Source organism: Myotis brandtii, unplaced genomic scaffold (genome assembly GCF_000412655.1).
Source record: "Myotis brandtii unplaced genomic scaffold, ASM41265v1 scaffold112, whole genome shotgun sequence".
Taxonomy (NCBI): Eukaryota; Metazoa; Chordata; class Mammalia; order Chiroptera; family Vespertilionidae; genus Myotis; species Myotis brandtii.
The window spans coordinates 6050633-6072282 of record NW_005353838.1 but is presented as its reverse complement, the minus strand read 5'-3'; the positions used below and the strand labels follow the sequence as shown (position 1 = coordinate 6072282).

At 39.3% G+C, this 21650-nt stretch overlaps 1 protein-coding gene across 4 annotated transcripts in view; it reads right to left on the bottom strand.

The window, feature by feature from the left end:
* Positions 1-21650, bottom strand: part of LOC102263045 (mitogen-activated protein kinase kinase kinase MLT) — a 148203-nt gene that overhangs the window by 124354 nt on the left and 2199 nt on the right. The window contains exons 1-2 of one of the 4 annotated variants that reach the window (XM_005857590.2): positions 21453-21644; positions 9605-9797 (exon numbers count right to left, since the gene is read on the bottom strand). In XM_005857590.2, coding sequence (XP_005857652.1) covers positions 9605-9763 — 159 coding nt within the window. In that variant the 5' untranslated portion in view covers positions 9764-9797; positions 21453-21644. Of the gene's footprint in view, positions 1-9604; positions 9798-9967; positions 10321-21452; positions 21645-21650 lie in introns of those variants that run through there. The other 3 variants (XM_005857589.2, XM_005857592.2, XM_014545992.1) reach the window with 3 other exon arrangements.

Below are 21650 nucleotides of genomic sequence, written 5' to 3'. Positions count from 1 at the left end.
GGTCTCTCTCCTATGAACTAACAAAGTAGTAACAACATTAACTAGGTTTTCATGAAGCACTAATGCTGTCATGTTGATATGATAGAGTTTGTATAACAAAAGCTTTTATTTCTCATTCTTTCCTAGTTTTGTGTCAATATTAAGATTGTGTTTTCTATTTCACATGTATATTCCCCTTTTATATAAAAAGTTACTGGTAGCTCCTGTTCTTATAATCAGTTTTTGACATTTTTGAGCTCTCTTTATAAATATTTACAATGTGGGACAGTTTTGAAATTTTAACTTATATGGCTTTCAACATTTCCACAACAGTCAGATATGGAAGGAAAAAATGTTTTTTAAATAAAGGAAGTGGTGCCTTGCAAAAAAGCAAGGCAAATGCAGAAAAAGCCTCATATTTTATCTCTTGAGGATTGAACTTCCTTTCAATTCTTTTGGGAAAATGAAAAGCAATCGTGTTTCGTTCACATCTCATACTTAAATCTGGTTTTCTACTATCAGTTGAATATCAAATCCCAAGTTAATGCAAATGCTTGCAGGTTTCCATCTCTCAGATGGAAAAAAAAATACCATGTACAGACAGGTCTGGTTCTACATGTCATCAAATGTACAGCACGGGTAAAATGAAGCTGTTCCGATGAACCGTTCTACAGCCCCCGCTGTGAGGCTGATGAATACTTGTTGTGTGGGACTGTTCTCTGGGCCAGCAGTCATTGGAAGGGGACACTGATCCACAATGGCCTTCTTTGCCCTCTCCACTCCTTGCTTCAATTTCAGCCTCAGCAATTTGGTTTGATCTCAGCTCAACTGAAATTTTCCAAAAAGATACAATAATGGTTTCTTCTCTTACCTTTGGTATATATTCTTCAGGTCATTTTTTCCTGTTGTAGACTTTTTTAAAACAAAAATAAATAGTGCACTATAGGTAAACCTGTAACTAACATCAACAAGCTAAATCACCACTGCAGATCCCGTAGCACTGCTATGGAAAAGTACAGATTAAGCATTTTAGAGGAACACATTGAGACTGAAAAATTAGTAATTTGTGACATACTAATGAGGTTTATAAAACTCAATTCCCTGGAACAACCTTAGAGAGTGCCACAGATTGTCAGAGCTACACTTTTTAAAATTGTGTTTTTCTAATTATATTACAATTTAATTATATTTTATAATTAAATATTTAATTTAATTATAAAAGTAAATAAATGGGTCACATGGGCTCACATTTGTCAAAACTGAGTGATACATGCATTTCATTGTATGTAAATTTTATCTCAAAAGAAAACAAAACTGCAAACACATACTGAACTCTGGTAATAATAGGCATGCTTTACAGGAACTTAAGGGGAAATGTATTGATGCCTGTAGCTTATTTTGAAATGCCATCAAAGTGGATTGATGAATGGAAGGATACATAGCTGGGTATATATGAGATAAAGCAAATATTGATGTTAATGACAGACCCTGGATGGTAGATACACAGGTGTTCACTATAAAACTTTTTAAACTTTTCTTTATTTTTGAAAATTTTCCTAACATTTGAGGCATTAGCAATAGAATTACATAGAGAATACATGTAAAGTGCTCAGAGTAGTGGCTATAAATAACAGAAACTCAAGAAATGTTCGTTTCTTTTATATCCTTACTCTACATTCAGGTGAGAGATTTGAGGGAGGTACAGAGGATTTTACCGGGAACCTCAAAAATATACTCATCCTACCTACTAACAATCTGAAATTATTTTTAAAACCAGGCAGAATATAAAATTTTAACACTCCATACCTCAAATTTGGTTAATGTTAATTTCTTGATCTCTTACTAAAATCTCTTTATTACTCTGAGAATAAAGTTTGTCTCAAGGAAGGACATAGGCTTTGTGGTTAAGAAACTATCCTGAAATTTTAAGGAAAAAATGTTCTCCACGTTCACAACTCTAAAAATTTGCTCAGCAGCTAAATCATTTTGGAGCAGTTAGTTTAGATGCTAAGTAAACTATGCATTATATTTTAAAACTCCCACCCAATGATTAAAATAAAAATGTACACATATTTCTTTTTTCTTTTATCTGAGTACTTATTTTTTATTGTCTAAAGTTTTACACATGTCTCCTTTTTCCTGATTGACTCCCCCCCACCCCCACCAAGGTAGACTCAACGACCCTAGTTCCAATAACAAATTCAGTTTCCCACTAGAGAAAGCACTGCTCTCTGCTTGTTTTTAAAATTTAGTGAGTTAAACCGATTCTGTACGTTGATTGCTTAATATAATCTCTCTTCAAAAGCAGAGCAGCCGTACAGTACCCTCCTTAAACAGAGCTCGCATAAACACTGCCCAGACATTTTCATCCTTATCAGTGTAGCTGCTCTAATGTAGCTAATTTTACCAAGTGCTGTTTTCCTGAAGAACAGTATCAGGGATAGGAGTTATATTTTTTCAAGTCATTAAAATCCGGCAGTCTCATTTCATTTAGGACACCTTAATTTTTCTCAGGTCATGAATCAGTGAACATCTGACATTCACAGAGCTAAGGAAAAGCATCTTAGATTCCTTTTTTGGAAACAGGTCTGAAAAAAAAACAGATTGAGAAACATGGCCAGGAAAATCCTTCCCAGCTGCTATGGAACAGAACCTTTCATTCAAAGACAAACTAATTTATTAAGATCTCCAGGCACACATGGAGAAGAAAAGGCTCCCAAGTAGACTAGGAACGGCAAACTGTCTTCTGTAACTCAGGAGAGCAAAAATCTTAGGCAAATCTCACAAAAGAAGGGAAAGCTAAGGTGATCCCTGTTTATTATTGCTTAGGATTTGTCCTGGTGTGGCCCTGAAGAGGAAACCAGTGTCAATGGCTGAAAGTTACATTGTAAAGAACTTCCTCAGAGTGAAACTGCTCCAAAATTGAACAGCCTGCACCTCACATGTTATCCATGACAGTGTTCAAACAGAAACTGGGTGTCCTAACCAGGAGAAGGGCTCAAGCGTGAATGAGAACAAGTTGATAACAAGGTCCCTATCTTAGGTAATGTCATGTCAGTGACTTCCTGTCTACACCAGAAAGTAGATAAGAAAATTCTTGGCACCTTTTTAATACACAAGTGAGGTAATTCTATTCTGAAGACTGAGAGCAAATCCTATCTATTTTGAAACTATCAGGAGTATTCATGGGTGGCTCTTCCTCTCCTCCAATTTTTCAATTGTCTGCCTATTAGGCTTTGAGTATCTCAGAAATGCAATTCGTGCTTCCTACTATTTTTCTTCCAGCAGCAAGAGCCTGGCTTTGTATAACACCAGTTAATCAGGACATAACATTTTTATTGAAATGCATGCATTTGTTTGAATTCAGCACAGTATTTAGTGTATGGCTGGAGAATAAACATTAAGTAGTCGAAATGTTTATTGCTTAATAAACCAAGAATAATGCTTCTTTAATGAGAGCTGAAATAACAGTTGCAATAAAGTTCCTCACATGACAAGCCCAAAATAACCTCCACATGCAAGTAAACAAGTAATCTAACAAAGTTTTGAAAGGATGTAAAAAATGTTAAATGACTAAGGAGCAAAAGTAAGTACAGGGGCTTTCTCTTGCAAATAAAAGATTTTTATGGTGACATCAACAATCTGAAAAATATCGTAGAGTGATGTCTGTCTTACTGTAACTGCACTCCACATAACATGGTAAGAATTTTATTTACAACTCAGGTAATTTTCTGAACGCTCCTTGGTCCCAGAAGAAACCATTCCTGTAGCTTTTCTTCACTCACTGTAAAGTTACCTCTCCCAAAAGGTGTGTGTTACCTTCAGAAGTATCAGTAACACATGCTTACTCATGTAATTTACATATTTGTTCAACATGTGTCCAATTTTCCATGTCTCTTTACTTTTTTTTAACTTTATTATTGTTTTTATATTTTTTCAATTACAGTTGACATTCAATATGATTTTATATTAGTTTCAGGTATAGTGATTAGACAATTATATAATTTACGGAGTGATTCCCCTGATGATTCTAGTACCCACCTGGCACCATGCATAGTTATTAGAATATTACTGACTATACTCCCTATGCTGTACTTTACATCTCTGTGACTATTTTGTAACCACTAATTTTCTATATCTCCTTATAGCAGTTCACATTGGAGTGTCATAGATTATAAGCTCCCAGTAACAGAAATATCTCATCAAAAAGAGCTGAGTGACAGACAGCTGTTCAATATAGACTTCTGGATGATGCCTACATTAATTGGCAAATAAAATAACTCATTAGCTTTCTTATTCTCTAGTTCGAGTGATGGTTTATATATGTAGCACAGAGTCAAAACATGGCACAGGGAAATGTTTAAAATCCCACAAGTGGAAATGGCATGCCACTCTAAGGGGTACAAAAGCAAGCGCATTTAAAAAAATCAAACATCAGGTAAAGCAAGATGTTCTGTTACTACATAGCTGCACGCAAGTCACAACCAGTGACACAATGAGGACAGTCGTCTTCTAGCCTTTTCATGGCTCCACAAAGTAGATGAAGGAAATGTGGGTACTGAAATACAGGACAGCTTTCCTGAACAAGAATGAAAGGAGAGTCTACAGTGACATGATGCCAAGCAGCAAGGAACAAGTACGTTACTGTGAGCCAGGCAAGGCAGGCGAGGATTTACAAAGAAGGTAAATATGTAATTCTCTTTATTGTGTTCAGGGACAGGGGACAACATTACAACAGCATTTCTACAACTAAAGCAAATGCAAATAATTTATTAATAAAAAGCCAGCGACAGAACTACAAAGAAAAGAGGGTCTCTCTCCTATGAACTAACAAAGTAGTAACAACATTAACTAGGTTTTCATGAAGCACTAATGCTGTCATGTTGATATGATAGAGTTTGTATAACAAAAGCTTTTATTTCTCATTCTTTCCTAGTTTTGTGTCAATATTAAGATTGTGTTTTCTATTTCACATGTATATTCCCCTTTTATATAAAAAGTTACTGGTAGCTCCTGTTCTTATAATCAGTTTTTGACATTTTTGAGCTCTCTTTATAAATATTTACAATGTGGGACAGTTTTGAAATTTTAACTTATATGGCTTTCAACATTTCCACAACAGTCAGATATGGAAGGAAAAAATGTTTTTTAAATAAAGGAAGTGGTGCCTTGCAAAAAAGCAAGGCAAATGCAGAAAAAGCCTCATATTTTATCTCTTGAGGATTGAACTTCCTTTCAATTCTTTTGGGAAAATGAAAAGCAATCGTGTTTCGTTCACATCTCATACTTAAATCTGGTTTTCTACTATCAGTTGAATATCAAATCCCAAGTTAATGCAAATGCTTGCAGGTTTCCATCTCTCAGATGGAAAAAAAAATACCATGTACAGACAGGTCTGGTTCTACATGTCATCAAATGTACAGCACGGGTAAAATGAAGCTGTTCCGATGAACCGTTCTACAGCCCCCGCTGTGAGGCTGATGAATACTTGTTGTGTGGGACTGTTCTCTGGGCCAGCAGTCATTGGAAGGGGACACTGATCCACAATGGCCTTCTTTGCCCTCTCCACTCCTTGCTTCAATTTCAGCCTCAGCAATTTGGTTTGATCTCAGCTCAACTGAAATTTTCCAAAAAGATACAATAATGGTTTCTTCTCTTACCTTTGGTATATATTCTTCAGGTCATTTTTTCCTGTTGTAGACTTTTTTAAAACAAAAATAAATAGTGCACTATAGGTAAACCTGTAACTAACATCAACAAGCTAAATCACCACTGCAGATCCCGTAGCACTGCTATGGAAAAGTACAGATTAAGCATTTTAGAGGAACACATTGAGACTGAAAAATTAGTAATTTGTGACATACTAATGAGGTTTATAAAACTCAATTCCCTGGAACAACCTTAGAGAGTGCCACAGATTGTCAGAGCTACACTTTTTAAAATTGTGTTTTTCTAATTATATTACAATTTAATTATATTTTATAATTAAATATTTAATTTAATTATAAAAGTAAATAAATGGGTCACATGGGCTCACATTTGTCAAAACTGAGTGATACATGCATTTCATTGTATGTAAATTTTATCTCAAAAGAAAACAAAACTGCAAACACATACTGAACTCTGGTAATAATAGGCATGCTTTACAGGAACTTAAGGGGAAATGTATTGATGCCTGTAGCTTATTTTGAAATGCCATCAAAGTGGATTGATGAATGGAAGGATACATAGCTGGGTATATATGAGATAAAGCAAATATTGATGTTAATGACAGACCCTGGATGGTAGATACACAGGTATTCACTATAAAACTTTTTTAACTTTTCTTTATTTTGAAAATTTTCATAATAAAATGTTGGGGGGGGGACATGAGATCATCACAGAAAAATATGGAAAACAAAAGAAAGTATCAGAAAAAAAAAAACAGACACCAAGCAGACAACTGGGATCATATTAAAATGTTTTATAACTTGTTAACCAGTTAGCAGTGTATCATATGCATTTTCCTAACTCTTTAAATATTCTTCTAAATGCAATGGAATTCCACTGTACAAATGTAGCATCATTTTTCCAGCTTTACTGAGGTATAATTGATGAATAAAATTGTAACATATTTAAAATGAACAAAACAATGAGTTTAATATACATATACTGAGTGCATTAGCACACCCTTCACATGAGATGTACCATAATTTAAAAGATATTTTGTTATAGGATACTTGGGTTTCTGATTCTCCACCATTCTACATGTTGGATGAACAACAGCCTGTTATATCCATCTTTCTGCACATCTCTGATTATTTCCTATTTCCTAGGATAAAGTCCCAGAAGTAAAATTTCTGTCTCAAAGGAAATATTTTAAGATTTTTTAATAGATTTTGCTAAACTCTTCTCTAAAAGTTTACCAAGTTACATTTCTAACAGGAGCATATCACTGATCACAGCAATCCAGATGTATGCACTAAAGCAGAGGAGAGCAATATATACTCACTAAACTAGAGGTCTACAAATAAAGTGAAAATCAATAGTCTTTCTCTATCCTCTCACATAAGCAACATTAAAGAGTTTGGTCTATATTTTCTCCATCTTTTACTAAGTTCATAACATATATTTAATTAAAGAATTACATGTGTGAGCCACGTACACATTATTAAATATTCCATTGCTTCTAAAACTCATTGGCAAAAATGATCAAGTGACATGAAACTGAATCTGTAAAATAAAATCCAGAGCTAATTACCTTTATCTTACCACTTAGAAAACACCTAGCCAGGAAGCCAATACCTACCTCATAAAGTATAACAAATATTTGCATAAGAAATGCATATTTCCTTTCCAATAACTGCCATCCCCTAAGCAAAAATTTTCTGCATCTTACACTCTTGTTGATTCAGTAGGTGTGGGATGCAATATTGCTCTGCAATAATTTACCATATCTCTTTATCACTGATAATCACTGACTAAACCAAGCCCCAAAGCTGAAACAGAATTTGTTTTCTCTACTTACAAATTATGAGTTACTAGAGGCCTGGTGCACAAAATTCATGCACTTAGGGGGTGGGGGTCCCTCAGCCTGGCCTGCGCCCTCTCACAGTGCGGGAGCCCTCGGGGGATGTCCAACTGATGGGCCCCCCCCCCATAGCGGGCCTAAGCCGTCAGTCAGACATCCTTAGTGCTGCCGTGGAGGTGGGAGAGGCTCCCGCCACCGCTGCTGCACTTGCCAGCCATGAGCCCAGCTTCTGGCTGAGCGGCACTCCCCCTGTGGGAGCGCACTGACCACCAGGAAGCAGCCCCTGCATTAAGCGTCTGCCCCCTGGTGGTCAGTGCACTTCATAGAGACTGGTTGTTCCCCAGTTCAGTCGATTTGCATATTAGCCTTTTATTATATAGGATGCTCCTGTAGTTTACTGTAACCAACTCAATTTCCAAATGACACCACGCAGGTTAAAAGCTTACACCAGAGCAGCACCTGGCATTTTCCAGCTCCTGCTACACCCCTTGTGCTTTCCTGTGTTATTTTCCTGGCTCTCTCAAAGATAGCGAAAAAGGTATTAAGCATGGGTGGGGGGTGGAGGGAATGTGTTGCAATTATTGTTTTCCTATCAACATCTGTTTCATGTCTCATGAAGTCTCACATCCAGCAATCACATAAAGATAATATGTTTGTTGTACTGAAGTTGCATGACCTAATGTATAAAAATATTAGCACACTTCCATACTTCTTTGACTAAAATGTGATGGAATTGGTTTATTTTCTACCCTTAACCTGGTCAACTAGAGGTTTCAGAGTTGAAAAGAACAACAACAACAACAAAAAATAGGGGATCTGATCTCCTGGATCTCACTTGTCCCTCTGGGGAGGCTCCACACATTTCTCAAAGCTCTATTTCCCACGATAAAAAGGGTGCATGACAATGCTTCCTATAAAGACTTCACTAGATTAAAAAAGCTAGGTTCAGTCCAGAGTAAGGAATGGTCTTATTACCTGGCTACTATTTAAAACTGTGCTGATCAAGAACTGAGGAGGAGGAAACTTGTTCCGCATAGTACCCCTCTGTTTCATGTACTTGGCTCTAAAAGCTTTCACATCTAAGCTTTCCACAGCCTCGAGATACCCCATGGCAGAGGTGAGCCCTCTGACCCCGCTCCAGCAACTGGAAACACGGCTGGCGATCACAGTCACACAGCAGGGCTGGGGGAAGGCCACCCAGTGCTGCCTTTTGCGTTTTCTTCCTTCATGGGGGGCTACGGTTGCACTGACAGCAATTAATGAAAAAAAAAAAAAAAACACAAAAAACCCATTCAGGGAGATTAAAGGATATTTATGGAAAAGTTCACTTTTAAAGATACTGAAGAGAACAATAGCTAGCCAAAACAGGACTAGTAGAAATATAAATAGGAAAATAGAAATGACCAAAACAAGCTCCCGAGGGTAGCTACTAAAAATTATCAATCAGCCCTACTCTTCAAGGCACCACACTGAATTTGGGGGACACGGTACCACATTCCTGAGAAAGATGAAGGGCCCATGAGCTTTGAGCCTGACTAGGACCAGCACGTATCCCAGACTCTGAAAGCCGTTTCTGGTTTTATAAGCAGGGCAGCTCTGTCGGGCACCTGTTAATTCTTTATTAAACAAAGTCCATCACTTTTGGCCTCAAGCAGAGGTGAAATCCAAAAAGCTGGCATTGCTTATATTTCAGTAGGAAGTGCTTTTTGTTTTTGAAAAGACAACTCTTGATGAGCACAAATTCACGGACAGAAAATGGAAGGGGGATGAAAACTGGACACATTACTCTTTACTGACCCCTCTTGGCTGATGAGGGGAAAGAAAAGGTCTGAAATCTTACCTCCTCTCCAGGAGAGTTCAGAGAACATTCGGTCTATTTCATGCCATGGAAAGAAATCCTCTCAGTTCAGATGAGCCTAGTAGAAATCAACCCTAAAGCACACGCGGCAACACTTTCTATTTATGGGGCTCCCGGAATGGAGGTTGGGAAACGGCCTCGCGGATCAGGCCCAAAGGCCTTGCTAGGTCCCTGGCAGCCTGTGACCTCTGCCTCGAGCTTGAAAAACTTACATAAGCGCCAGTGTGACCACTTGTGAGAGCAGGAAAGGACCTTACCTCTTTCTCTATTTTGAGTAGCTTCTTCACAGCCACCTCCTTGTCCTGTGATATCCATTTGGCTCGATAAACACTCCCGAAACTTCCTCCGCCGCAGTTTTCAAAAAACTGCAAGTCATCAAATTTAATTTGCACAAAGGAGGCACCGAGAGACGACATCGCATAATGACAAAGTATTATACTTCCACAAACTCTGCGGAGAGAAAGAGAAAGAAAAGTTGGATTACAAGTCTATTAGAATGAATCCTCTGAATCCCACTTCAGGTCACGTACAATAAGTCCCGTGAAACTTCCAGAAAGAACCTTGATGACTCAGGAGGAGGAAAACCAGGACTATAAACAAATCAAAAGGAGAACACTTACCCTGGCAGCCCGTGCAAAATTCAGCAGCCACTTGCCCAGACTCTGCCACACAGCTGTCCGCAGAGAAATGGCTCAGATTTCCCCCCTGACAAAACCTGTAGCCGCACTTCCTGCACATCCCCGAGCTCTGCCTAAAGGCTACTGTGTCACCAGGTCTCCTATCAGGCAGCCGGGGCGGCCGGGAAGCGTGCCTTCAGCAGCGAGCTGGCATAGCTCCCCTGGCATGTGAGGCACGCCATCTCTCCACGTTGTGCTCACTTCACGCAAAATACACATAACCTAAGCCGCTGAGCATCCTGGCGCGAGGAGAGCCAAAACGCTGCACGCTGAACGCAGTCAGCGTTGAGGGTCCAAAAGCCAAAGCGTCAGGTTAGGGATGACCGGGAAGCTGGCCAAGTGTTTTTCCAAGTGCCTCCCTGGACTGTACACTGTAGCAGAAACTTAATTAAAGAGGAGAAAACTTGCCCTGATTACAGTATATTAAGTCATCCAACGACCTCTGCCAAGAATGTTGAACAAAAATATTATGCTTGTTTCCAGAGGAACGGATGTCCCCTCCCCGAGATTATTATAGTGACATTTTCTGCAGTCTCAGGTGTTTTTACGACGCACCAGGTAAGTGTTCACCCTCCGCACCCCAGGCCAAACCACAGATTAGCAGGAAACACAAAACAAAAACATACAAACGAGAAAACAGAACACTGTAATTCTGAACGTGTATAAAAAGCAGGTGGATATGAAAGCTTGTGTACATACGCTCGCCAACACTGTAAACCAGAATCTTATAATGAGGGAGCAAAAAGGCAACACATGGACAGGACACTCTACAAAACAACTGGCCTGGCCTCCTCCTAACTGTCAATGTCATGAAAGATTTTTTTTTTAAAGCAGGGAAACTTCTAGAATAAGGAGGACTTAAAGAAACATGATGACTAAATGCACGGCGTGATCACTGGATTTGGGATCAAAAACAATCTACAGAAAGTATCATTGGGGTTTTAGGAAAATCTGAATATGTACTACATATTAGATAATATTAAATTATCTATGGCAAATAACAGTATTTTAGTGTAGTTTGAGGATGTCCTTGTTGGGAGATATGCTGGTAGACATATTAAAGTATGCTATCTACAGCTTAATTTAAAATTATTCAACTCCCCCTCCCTCAAAAAAATGGGTATAGAGAGAGGGGAAGCAAAGGTGGCAAAATGTTAAGGACTAGCAAATCTAGATGAAAGTTCATGGGCGTTTTACTACTCTGGTCATCTTTCTGTGGGAGTTGATTATTTTCAAAATAAAAAGGTGGAGGGGGCAGTTTCTATCTATTCAAATTGACAACATTTCTTTATAAACAGCTTGCAGCTTTGCCGAGTGATGCAAGCAGGCGCCTCAGAGATCTTACTGTGCAGCTGACTAGCAATCCCATTTTAGGAGAGCAGGTCACTGAAGAATGGTGATTTCTTATGTGAAGTCAAGCTCTGCTCTACTTTGGGGAGAAGGTAAGAGGGGAGACTGTTTATCCTCTAACGTTGAAAAGGTAACTTAGCATCTATGTAAAAATACAGGCAGAAAATATCGAGCATCCAGGGGCAGTCCATACACATATTTGAGCCAATAATTTATCTTACTAACTTTCACTTCAATTCATATTTAGTTAATCAGATAAAAGAAAAAAGTGTGGGTAAAATTTAGGAATGTGGTAAAGATAGGTACACGGAAGCTAAATAGTTTGTTCAACAGAATGCAAAACACCACTGCAAGATTCCCTCAGTGTTACAGATGCTAGTCCTATATTTTTATTGATCATTTTTATTTTTATAAAAATACAAAAAAGAAAATAGAACTACAAAGCTTACAATAAAATTAGAACTCCTGTGCCCACCCCTCTCCTCACTGGATTCTCTCTCCAGAGGGAACTAATTTCAACTCCTTTAGCATTTTCTTCTGGTATTTACCTCTGTATTTCTAAAAAAAAAAAAAAAAGTGTTTATATTGCAATTTCTTGGTTGTTCCATTTTAGATATTATCTATTAATTTCTGTCAGTGGAAGATAAGGCTTTAGTCCTCATATACTACCCTTAATCTCTTTGCACACAATATGCCACACTTGCCTAATCCTCCCAGCTCCCAACTACACGGTAACATTTAGTCTAGTGACTAGACTAGACTCTAGTCAATATTCAGGGTTTACAGTAGTCTGACAAAGTAAATATTATTCCCAGGAGTGCTATGTAGAATTAAATAACTTTTCCTTTCTTGGATAACTTTTTGATTCTCCTAGAGTTATTAGTTGCTTTGTTGTTTTTTGCTTAGCTTCTTATATACCTAACACTTATTAACCTCATCAAATTCTTCCAAGAACTGCAAAATTACTCTCAGTAAAGTAAAAACATCAGGTAATTTTTTTTATTCTGTTCCTTGGAGACATTCCTCCTTACCCTTCACCCTGATTCAACCTGGCTAGAATGGTTGCTCTGGAGGCCTGACCTGAACTGTAACTTCCCTTCCCTTTACCATCATCCTAAGAATTTCCTTCACATTTTCCTCTGTGAACACCTGTCCTTGTTTCTCCTGGCTTCTCTTTCTCGGTTTACTTTCTCGGTTGACAGTGCACATCTCCCGTTAGCTACCTGAATAGAGTGCCCTATGTAATTTTTTTGAGAATCAGTGTGTCTCAAAATGTCTTGATTGGAGGCCCAGCTGGGTATGTAATTTTAGGTAGGAAATAATTTCGGAAGCATTACTTCATAGTCTAGTTTCTAATGTGGCTGTAGAGCAGTCTGATGCTGCTCTGGTTACTAATCCTTTTTACATATCTTTTTCTTTCTGAAAGCTTTTAGGATCCTGTATTCATCCCTGGAATCCTGAAATTAATAGCATACGCTTAGGACTGAGTCTTTTGCAGTCATTGATAGGGCACCGAGTGAACTCTGTCTGTACGTCATGTCTTTTAACTCTGGAACATTGTCTTGTGTTCTTCCTTTACCACCGACAGCCACATTTACTCCTTGTCTTCTCGTTCCCCATATACACACGAGGAGCCACATGCAGTGCCAATCAGGCTGCTCTCTCCTATCTCCATACCTTTGCACAGGCTTGTGTCTTTGCTTAGAAAAACTCCTGTTTTTCTAAAACAAACTCCTGTCCACAACCACCTCCTTTGAGCCTCACGAACAGAGTTAAATTTTCCTTCTTCTGTGTCATAACTCCTTTCTTTACCCATTCATCTTTCCCACTTAGTTCCCACCAGGCTGTAAGTTCCCCAAAAGCAAAAGCCATTTCTATTTACTGCTGGATCTTCAGCACCAAGTACACAGCCAGGCACACTGTAACTTCTCCATTCAAAAATATTTGTTGCATGAACAAATACATAAACAAGCAGTTTCTGGCTATTCTTCAATTATGCCTTTTGCAACGGAAAAGATTCCAACCGGATTAAGTACCATCTAAAACCTCACAAGTTCTTCCCCCATCCACCCCGGAGGATTCTGAAGCAAATCCTGATTTGGAAAGAGCTGCCTAGCCTCTTGGGAGACGGAAGAGCCTATGTTTGGGACCTCCAGAATTGGATGTCTCTGAGTCCAAAGGAGAAGGAGGAAAAGAGGGAGAGAGGAAGGGAAATCCTTTTAAAAATAAACAGAGATCTGAATCAAAGGTGAGAGCAGTATGATTAATTCTACACCCTCCCGTGCAGAGCAAGCAGGCCCAGGGAAGCTGGATGCACTCTGGTAGATCAGGCACATTGGAAACTGGCCTAAGGGTGTCAGAGGAAGGCGGGCCTTTGAGCAGCACAGATCTCCACAATCTTTACCCCCTGAGATGAGGCAACTAGTCATGTTCTTCCCAGAGTCACTATTACGCACTTTGTGATACATCCCGCCATTTGGAAACCAGCTATGTATTAAGGAACTATGTAATTATGTGAATGTTTTATTGAGACCACACAAAATTAAGTCCCATTTGATTAACAAAGAGACTAACAATTCTGGAGGGGACAGATACAGGTTTTCACTCCCATGAGCTGGGCAAAGCATCATGGACTTACCTGTGAAGCCCAATTGAGATTCCCACTGCCATCTATATGAGTGTCAGACCATATATATTTGTTTTTCCCTTTGAACTTTCTCTCCTTTAATTTTAAAAATCATTATTCTAAGAGGATCAACTTATGACCAGAAGAATGAAAAATCTGAGCTGCTGATGAATCATACAGCATCTTGGGGAAGACTGCTACCTAATCAAATTGTGTTCTTATTTTTCCGATGTATTCTCCAGGGAATACATCAGAATTTAATAAGTGTCATCTATGTAAATGTATTTACACAGTATACCCAGTCCTATGATGTTTTCATTCCACCATGTTAAAATAATTGCTTTTACACACAAAAGGCAACTTTTCTCCATGCAACAATTCCCAGTCCTAATTTTGTAGCATTCTAACTTTTGTTTCATAAATGCTCAAAACTGCTTTAAATATTAATAAGTATCTACCACACACCACTGAAGGGTGAGTTAGAGCAGGGATATCACCAAAATTAACGCCTAATAGGGTGTCACAACTCTGAAAACAGTGAAAATCACTAACTTGGTGGTTAACCTAATCATTTGAGTACTGTAGTAAGACAATATTTTTTTTTAATTTTTAAAAATTTTCTTAAATTAAAATTTTAAAAAATTTAACTATTAATTACTGAAAGCACACATCCACAGCACCATTGGCTATTATCAAACGTGAAACCATATTAAGGTAGAAACCCTTAAAGAGAGGATTATTTTACCTTTTAGTTTTTAGCCTTTAATCCAAAAAAATGGACTTTTGCCCTAAATTCAAAACAACAAAAACAAAACAGAAAGACCCCGCCTAAGTGCTAACATGGCAGCAACAAGGTTTAGAATTCGGTAGATGTGAGTTTGAACTCTGCACCTCTCAGTAACCTTTAACAACCACTTTTTCTCAGATCATAGCATTTCCAGAACCAATAAGTAAAAAAAATTATAAATCTTTTCCATTCTGTTATCGAATGCCTCAAAACTGATAGCCCAAAAGTTATCCAGTCTGCACAGTATGATTCGATTTCTTCGATAAATCTTCCAGATGGAAGAGCAAGCCTGCCCTCACCAGCTGGCAGACCTTGGACAAGGCACGGTGCCTTGTCCTCGGACCTCAGTTTTCTCACTGGCAATAGCACCGCCCACTCTGTACAGTTGCTGGGAAGAGGGAGATGCTGTGAAAGGACCTTGCATAGTGTCCCACACATGCTCAATAAATGGAAATGATGACTGCCTAATATTTTAATAACTCTTGATATCACTCTTGGCCATCTACTTCCTTAGCCTTTGTAGTCAGGTATGCTTTCCTCAACAGTTTTCCTCTCTCATGTTCAGAACTGCTTTATATTATAATTCCATTAGTTTTGCTGAGCAATTATTAGTAGATGAATGTACTAATGATCCCTAAATCCTTTTTATCTGTGGTTCTTTGTGTATTTTTCTCTTTCCTCTGTTTGCCACTTTTAACGTTTGGCCGTTTTTGCCACATCTATCTTATTAGTAAGTAATTATAATTTTCATTAAAATTTTTTTTCATAAGGAGAATATTTAGGTTATTAAAAGTCAATACTTTTTTTTTAAAGATACTAGAGATTCTAGCGCCTATTCATTCAATTATAGCACTGGCTTTGGTAGGGACCTAGAATGCACCTGCTTTCAGTAGTGGCCACTGTTTTCTTTCAGATCTTATCTACTGCATATCAAAGGGACCCAGGAAACGGCAACCAGCTTCATTAAGTACCTACAAAGCATAATGTCAAAAAATTAAATCTACTTTATAAAAGGATAAACTTTACTAGAAAATAGGTCTTTGGACTTTTTCTGAAGTTTTCTATCTTTTAGGTTTAGGGCCTATTTCTGAATTCAGATCCTTCGTATTCTTCTATCCCTAATTTACACTTTCCTTTTTCCCTTCTTCACAAAAGTGACAAGTTTATTTTTAAAGCAATATAGAAAAAACTAATTTTATTATGTCCTGAATATGACAAAAAAGACTTTGGAAAACAGCCCTCGACAAATTCTGTTGCCATGTTTGCTGCCCTAATACTTAGTATTATTTCAGCCTCCTAAACATAGATTAATGAATAAGCTAATAAAACTGTGCTTTATCATCATGTGTATTAAAGCAACACCACTTGGATAATGGTTCTGCAGTGTTTGTTCTTTTTTCCTATGAGTCTTAGCTTCCAAAACATGGGGAAAGCTCTGGTCTGGGGTTCATAACACCACAGTTGAAGATGTAAGTATTCTATTCCTGAACAGGACTGCTGTTCTATGTTTCTGTTTTTTTAGTCACTAAAAAAAGTTAAGATCTATACTAGCAAGAGGAGAATAGGTATGTGACTAGTACTATGTCTACCACAGATACTCTTTCCTTCCTCCCTGGCTGCCACAGGAGAAAAGCAGTATATCTTATATAGAATAGGTCAGGTTCCGTGAATAGGATCTCCTTTTTAAAATATATTTTTATTGATATCAGAGAGGAAGATAGAGCTAGAAACATCAATGATGAGAGAGAATCATTGATAGGCTGCCTCCTGCACATCCCACACTGAGGATTGAGCCTGCAACCCGGGCATGTGCCCTGACTGGGAATCGAACCCTGACCTCCTGGTTCATAGGTTGACGCTCAACCACTGAGCCACGCAGGCCAGACAGTGAATAGGATCTTCAGTCACAGATATCTCAGGGAATTCCACGTTCAGAATCTTAAAAATACAACAGCTATTGTTTCTTTTCTTTCTTCTATGTTTTACTATATATGTAACATAACTCTCTAGTTAGAGCAAAGGTTAAAATAAAAATGAGTTAGCTAAAAGAAACAGCCTGATTTACACTTTACTGTTTCAATGAATGAAAAACAGGCTTCCATGACACACTTCCTTAAATGTTGACCAGAGGCAGAATATAGGAGGGACAGGAAGGTGAGGGGTAGGTGCAATTGTGCCACAGAAATGCTGTGTGGGAAAGTGTCTGTGCTCAGAGGCCCAACGAGGACACGAGAAATGGGCACAAGGCATGACATGGGCACGGCAGGGCTTCCTGTGTTCAATGACTGGAGGAAGGAGGAACAGGAATTCGGAATCTGAATGGAATACAGGAGCACTAACAGGGCACTTTTCTACGGGTTGGCTAGAAGAGGAATTTCTGGGTGTTTGGGGGTGGGGTGGGGGTGAAAGCAGTTGCTCCTCAGTCAGCAGGCCCACACTTCCCTAGATCCTGCTGCTACTCAGCTTTTGTTTCTACCCTTGAACCTGGTTTTCTGTCAAACAGAAAGCATCTGACCATCCTGGCTACTGCTAACAGAGTTATAATTTTTGGACTAATTGCCTAGAATGAATGTTCCCTGAGAAGGGTCAATATGAGGGTTAAAACCCAGTGACCTTGATATAAAATGAAAGAAAGTGGGGGTGTTAAAACTAGAGAAGACCAAAGAAAGACCCCAAATTATGCATCACTGATCCAGAGGAAGAGTTATCTGTTGACAAAAGTTACAGAAAGAATTGCTGGTTATTAGAGCTGCCTACCAAGAAAATATGCCCCCTGTTAAGTAGTGAGTTCCCCATCACTGACAGTGTTCAGTGGGAGGTGGGCATGTACAGTAGGAGACTCCCACATCAGCTGCGAGAGCAGGATGAATGGTGTTTTTTAAAAAATATATATATATTTTATTGATTTTACAGAGAAGAAGCGAGAGGGATAGGGAGTTAGAAACACCGATGAGAGAAACATCGATCAGCTGCCTCCTGCACACCCCCTACTGGGGATGTGCCCGCAACCAAAGTACATGCCCTTGACCGGAATCGAACCTGGGACCCTTCAGTCCGCAGGCCGGCTCTCTATCCACTGAGCCAAACGGTTAGCAGAATGAATGGTTTTTTAAGGCCTACTTGGAGTAAAGCAATGGCTAATTAACCTACTATAAAGTATGAGTGGTCTCCCTTCTCTTCTCAGGGATAGTCATGAACCACAGTGAGTAATGCCAGTGATGGAAACAATGGAGATGACTGGGTTATCCTCCTAAATGTCTCCTCCCAAACTGGCTGGGAAGGTGAGAGCCTCCTGCCAGATTTCTATCCTACAACTGTCCTCTCCCCGCTCCCCTCCACCCTCAAGGCAAAGAGCTCTTTCTCCTTGAAAGCCACAGAAAAATGAACTCTTTGGACAATGATCCACCCTATCCTTTTCTTAGCAAAATGGATTTGCATTACCCCATGCATTGGGCTGAGCTGTGAAGCTTGATGGAGCAGCACCAATGATCAGAACCGGGCCCACACTCCTCAAATGTGGGTATTCCCATAGGTGGGTGCCCAGCACTGAGCAGACGGTGTATGAATAAACACACATCGACAGCATTGATTTTACCTTAAGATCTGGGGGAACAAACATGCTTAGTATCTGTTTGTGTTGTCTTGTACAATAAAGTCAAACAATACAGAGGAGAATGCAAAAGTCACGTGCATTTTCATGATTAAATACAAGATTTTAAAGAAAGTGCTTGCTTCCATTGGGGGTATTTATGCCTACAATTACAAATCCTGAAGGAACGCATTATTCCCCACAGTAGGACACTTTAATGAGCAAATATTACTCCATGATCTTTAGACAGCAATTCTTGCCTCCTCTCTTTGGTTTTCCTAGATGGAAGTCCAGAGATAAGTCCAGGAAGAAGGATGTTGGTCCCTGGAGATAAACTGTGCTCAAAATCAGCTATAAAATGATTTTGTTTTTGGTCTCTAGGCCATAACCTTCCCCTCTTCATGCAACCCCCCAAATTCTTCAAGCTTCTCATATAGATATTTAAATGCATGAATTTTACGATTCTCCCCTGAAAGCATTACAAAACTGTATATAAACACAGAGGTGCACAAAGCTGCTTTAGAAATCCTTATACTAAAAGCAGGAGAGTAGCTATGAAAACCTTCTATCCCTACAGACACATGTAACCATGATCTGGGAACAGGGCAGGCTACCAAGGGCAAGCTTGGTTGGGGATGGGTGAGACAGGCAGCTTTCCGTGTGTATAACTTGAGAATGTGAAAAAGCACCCTTCTCTATTATTCAGTTATGGCAGCTGAAGTTTCAGGCACTGGCCCAAGCATTTCCATGCGCTGTCGCATAAAGCAAGGCATCACTGTCCCCAGCTTACATGTGGGGAAACTGATTGTCAAGGGTATGAAAGTTGCCCCAGCCAAATACCTAACTTAAAGCTGACACAACTGGGATTCAAACTCAAGTCTGACTCCAAAGTAATACCATTTCCCCCACCATACCATATGTCTTTTTCCACTATATTCTTCTTCCCCCTTCTAATTTGCCCTCCCCCCGCCACCACCACCACCACACACACTTTAAACAAATCCTTTTCTTATTACAGTAATTACTGGATTGCTTACCATCCACGTACAGTTCAATCTGAGGCTTTCACTTCCTATTAGCAATCGTGATGCTGGGGTTAGGGTGTCAAATGTGTGGCTGCTTTGTCCTCACAGAATTGTCTACTGTGCTGGGATTATTTAACTGCTATTAGGGCATAATCGATGCTTGAGCTGTCTGTGGGAGGGTCTGACACAAAAGCACCCTGTATCAGTCAACCCAATCTAAGCTCTAGTATTTAGAGCTCTCCTTCCTTAACAGGTGCACGTCTCTGTTCACAGCTGGAACTCTGCGTATTTGTGTGCAGCAGGGCAAGGTTAATAGCCACAAAAGATGTAGCCTAAATCTTCCCTGCAGTAGTACCCGACACCCTCCCTATCAATCTGTCCTGGGTAAAATCAAATGGAAAACAAATGATCCAGATTGATTTTTTAAAATATATTTTTATTGATTTCAGAGAGGAAGAGAGAGGAAGGGGAGAGAGAGGGAGAGAGAGAGAGAGAGAGAGAGAGAGAGAAACATCAATGATGAAAGTGGATCATTGATTGGCTGCCTCCTACACACACCCCACTGGGGATCAAGCCGGCAACCCAGGCATGTGCCCTTGACTAGAATCGAACCCGGGGCCCTTCAGTCCGCAGGCTGATGCTCTATCCACTGAGCCAAACCGTTTAGGGCCAAATTGATTTTTATTGCCAACATCTCTGGATATAGGCATAAGGCTGTCTCATTCTAAGAAGTACTATATCACCACAAATACCTTTTTCAAATTATTGATTTTCTCCTCTCTTTTCTCTGAATCTATCAATTTCTAAAATCAACTGTCCATTTTTCTCTTTCACTCCACACTAATAGCTTCACTCTACATCTAACCTCTTTTCACGAAACATCACTGTGATCTGGCCAGTGTTTTCTCTGATGACTAGATTATTCACTCCACGCCCCTCATAACTCTGTTTATAATTGCGTAGCCCTATCAGAGTCAGATTCACTACTCGATCCAGATAGGCACTCAGCCAATATATTGCCAATAATACTCACTCTTGTGCTAACTTAAAATACACAGTGCAGCCTGCCAAGTGTCCTTATTTGGCAAGAAGGTCCCTTAGTTCCCAAGATCTTTGACCATCCATTTTTAGATCCAAATCATCATGCTTAATATTTGGTTATTTCTCTCTCTCTCTCTCTCTCTCTCTCTCTCTCTCTCTCTCTCTCTCTCTCATTCTCTCCCTCTCTCACTCTATCCATCTCTCCTCCAATGTGCTCTTATGTGTTCCCTGAAAGGATAAGGGAAAAAGATCAACCAACTATTTGTTTTTCTGGACCCCCCCTCCCCAAAGTGTCAGATTATGGTCATTTACTCTGGAATTATTAGCACTAAAACTTTTGATTTAAACAATATCTTCCAGTAAAAAAAAAAAGAAAGAAAAAGAAAAGAAAAAGAAAACACCTCCCAAAACAATTCCAAAACAAGTTATCATAGGAACTAAATTGTTTAAGATTAAAATAAACAGTGCACATTGCTCAAAAGACCATTTTTCTTTATCTTAATTCCCTCTTTCCAAACAAAACAAATTCATATTCATTTACAATCTCCCAAATCTCTCCCTATTGTAGTAGGAATTGAAAACAAAGGCCCTACACATGACCAAAACCATAATCAAAATGCAGCCGTCACATATTTTTTTTGAAAATCAAAACCATGAAGTTTCACTGTGGAGACCGTCCTACTACAAAAGAAGACATTAACTGTCTTGAATCACTTTTTCTATTTTTGTCTTTAAATGTGTTGGTAGGTTTGGATCCACGGAATCCTGGCTGTTCAACTCAACTGAGCTCAGAAAAGCAAAAAGGCTTTAGGGGTAAAATAAGAATATACTTTACGGTCACCTTAGCTCCGGTATCTTCGAATTAATCCTGTAAATTGATTTGAACACACCATTATCGCTGAGCGCGGCTTATTGTAGTATCATCTGGAATATGCCACTAAAGTGTGTTGCTTTCATTATTAAAGAAACTAACAAAAATAGTAATTAAGTTCTCCATAAATAGTGCTTACGCAAGATCTCGAGGCGCACGAGAAACACAGGTTTCCAGCACTCTGACAACGATCGCCCTTTTTCCTCTGGCAGCTCGGCGTCCCCTGGCCAGTTCTGCGTTAAAGTTGCTCTGCAAGCCTTCAGGTCAGGGGCCAGCCCCAGCGGGCCTGGCGCTGTGCTCAGAGCCCACGAACCCGGGACGCCACCGGGTCGGCCCC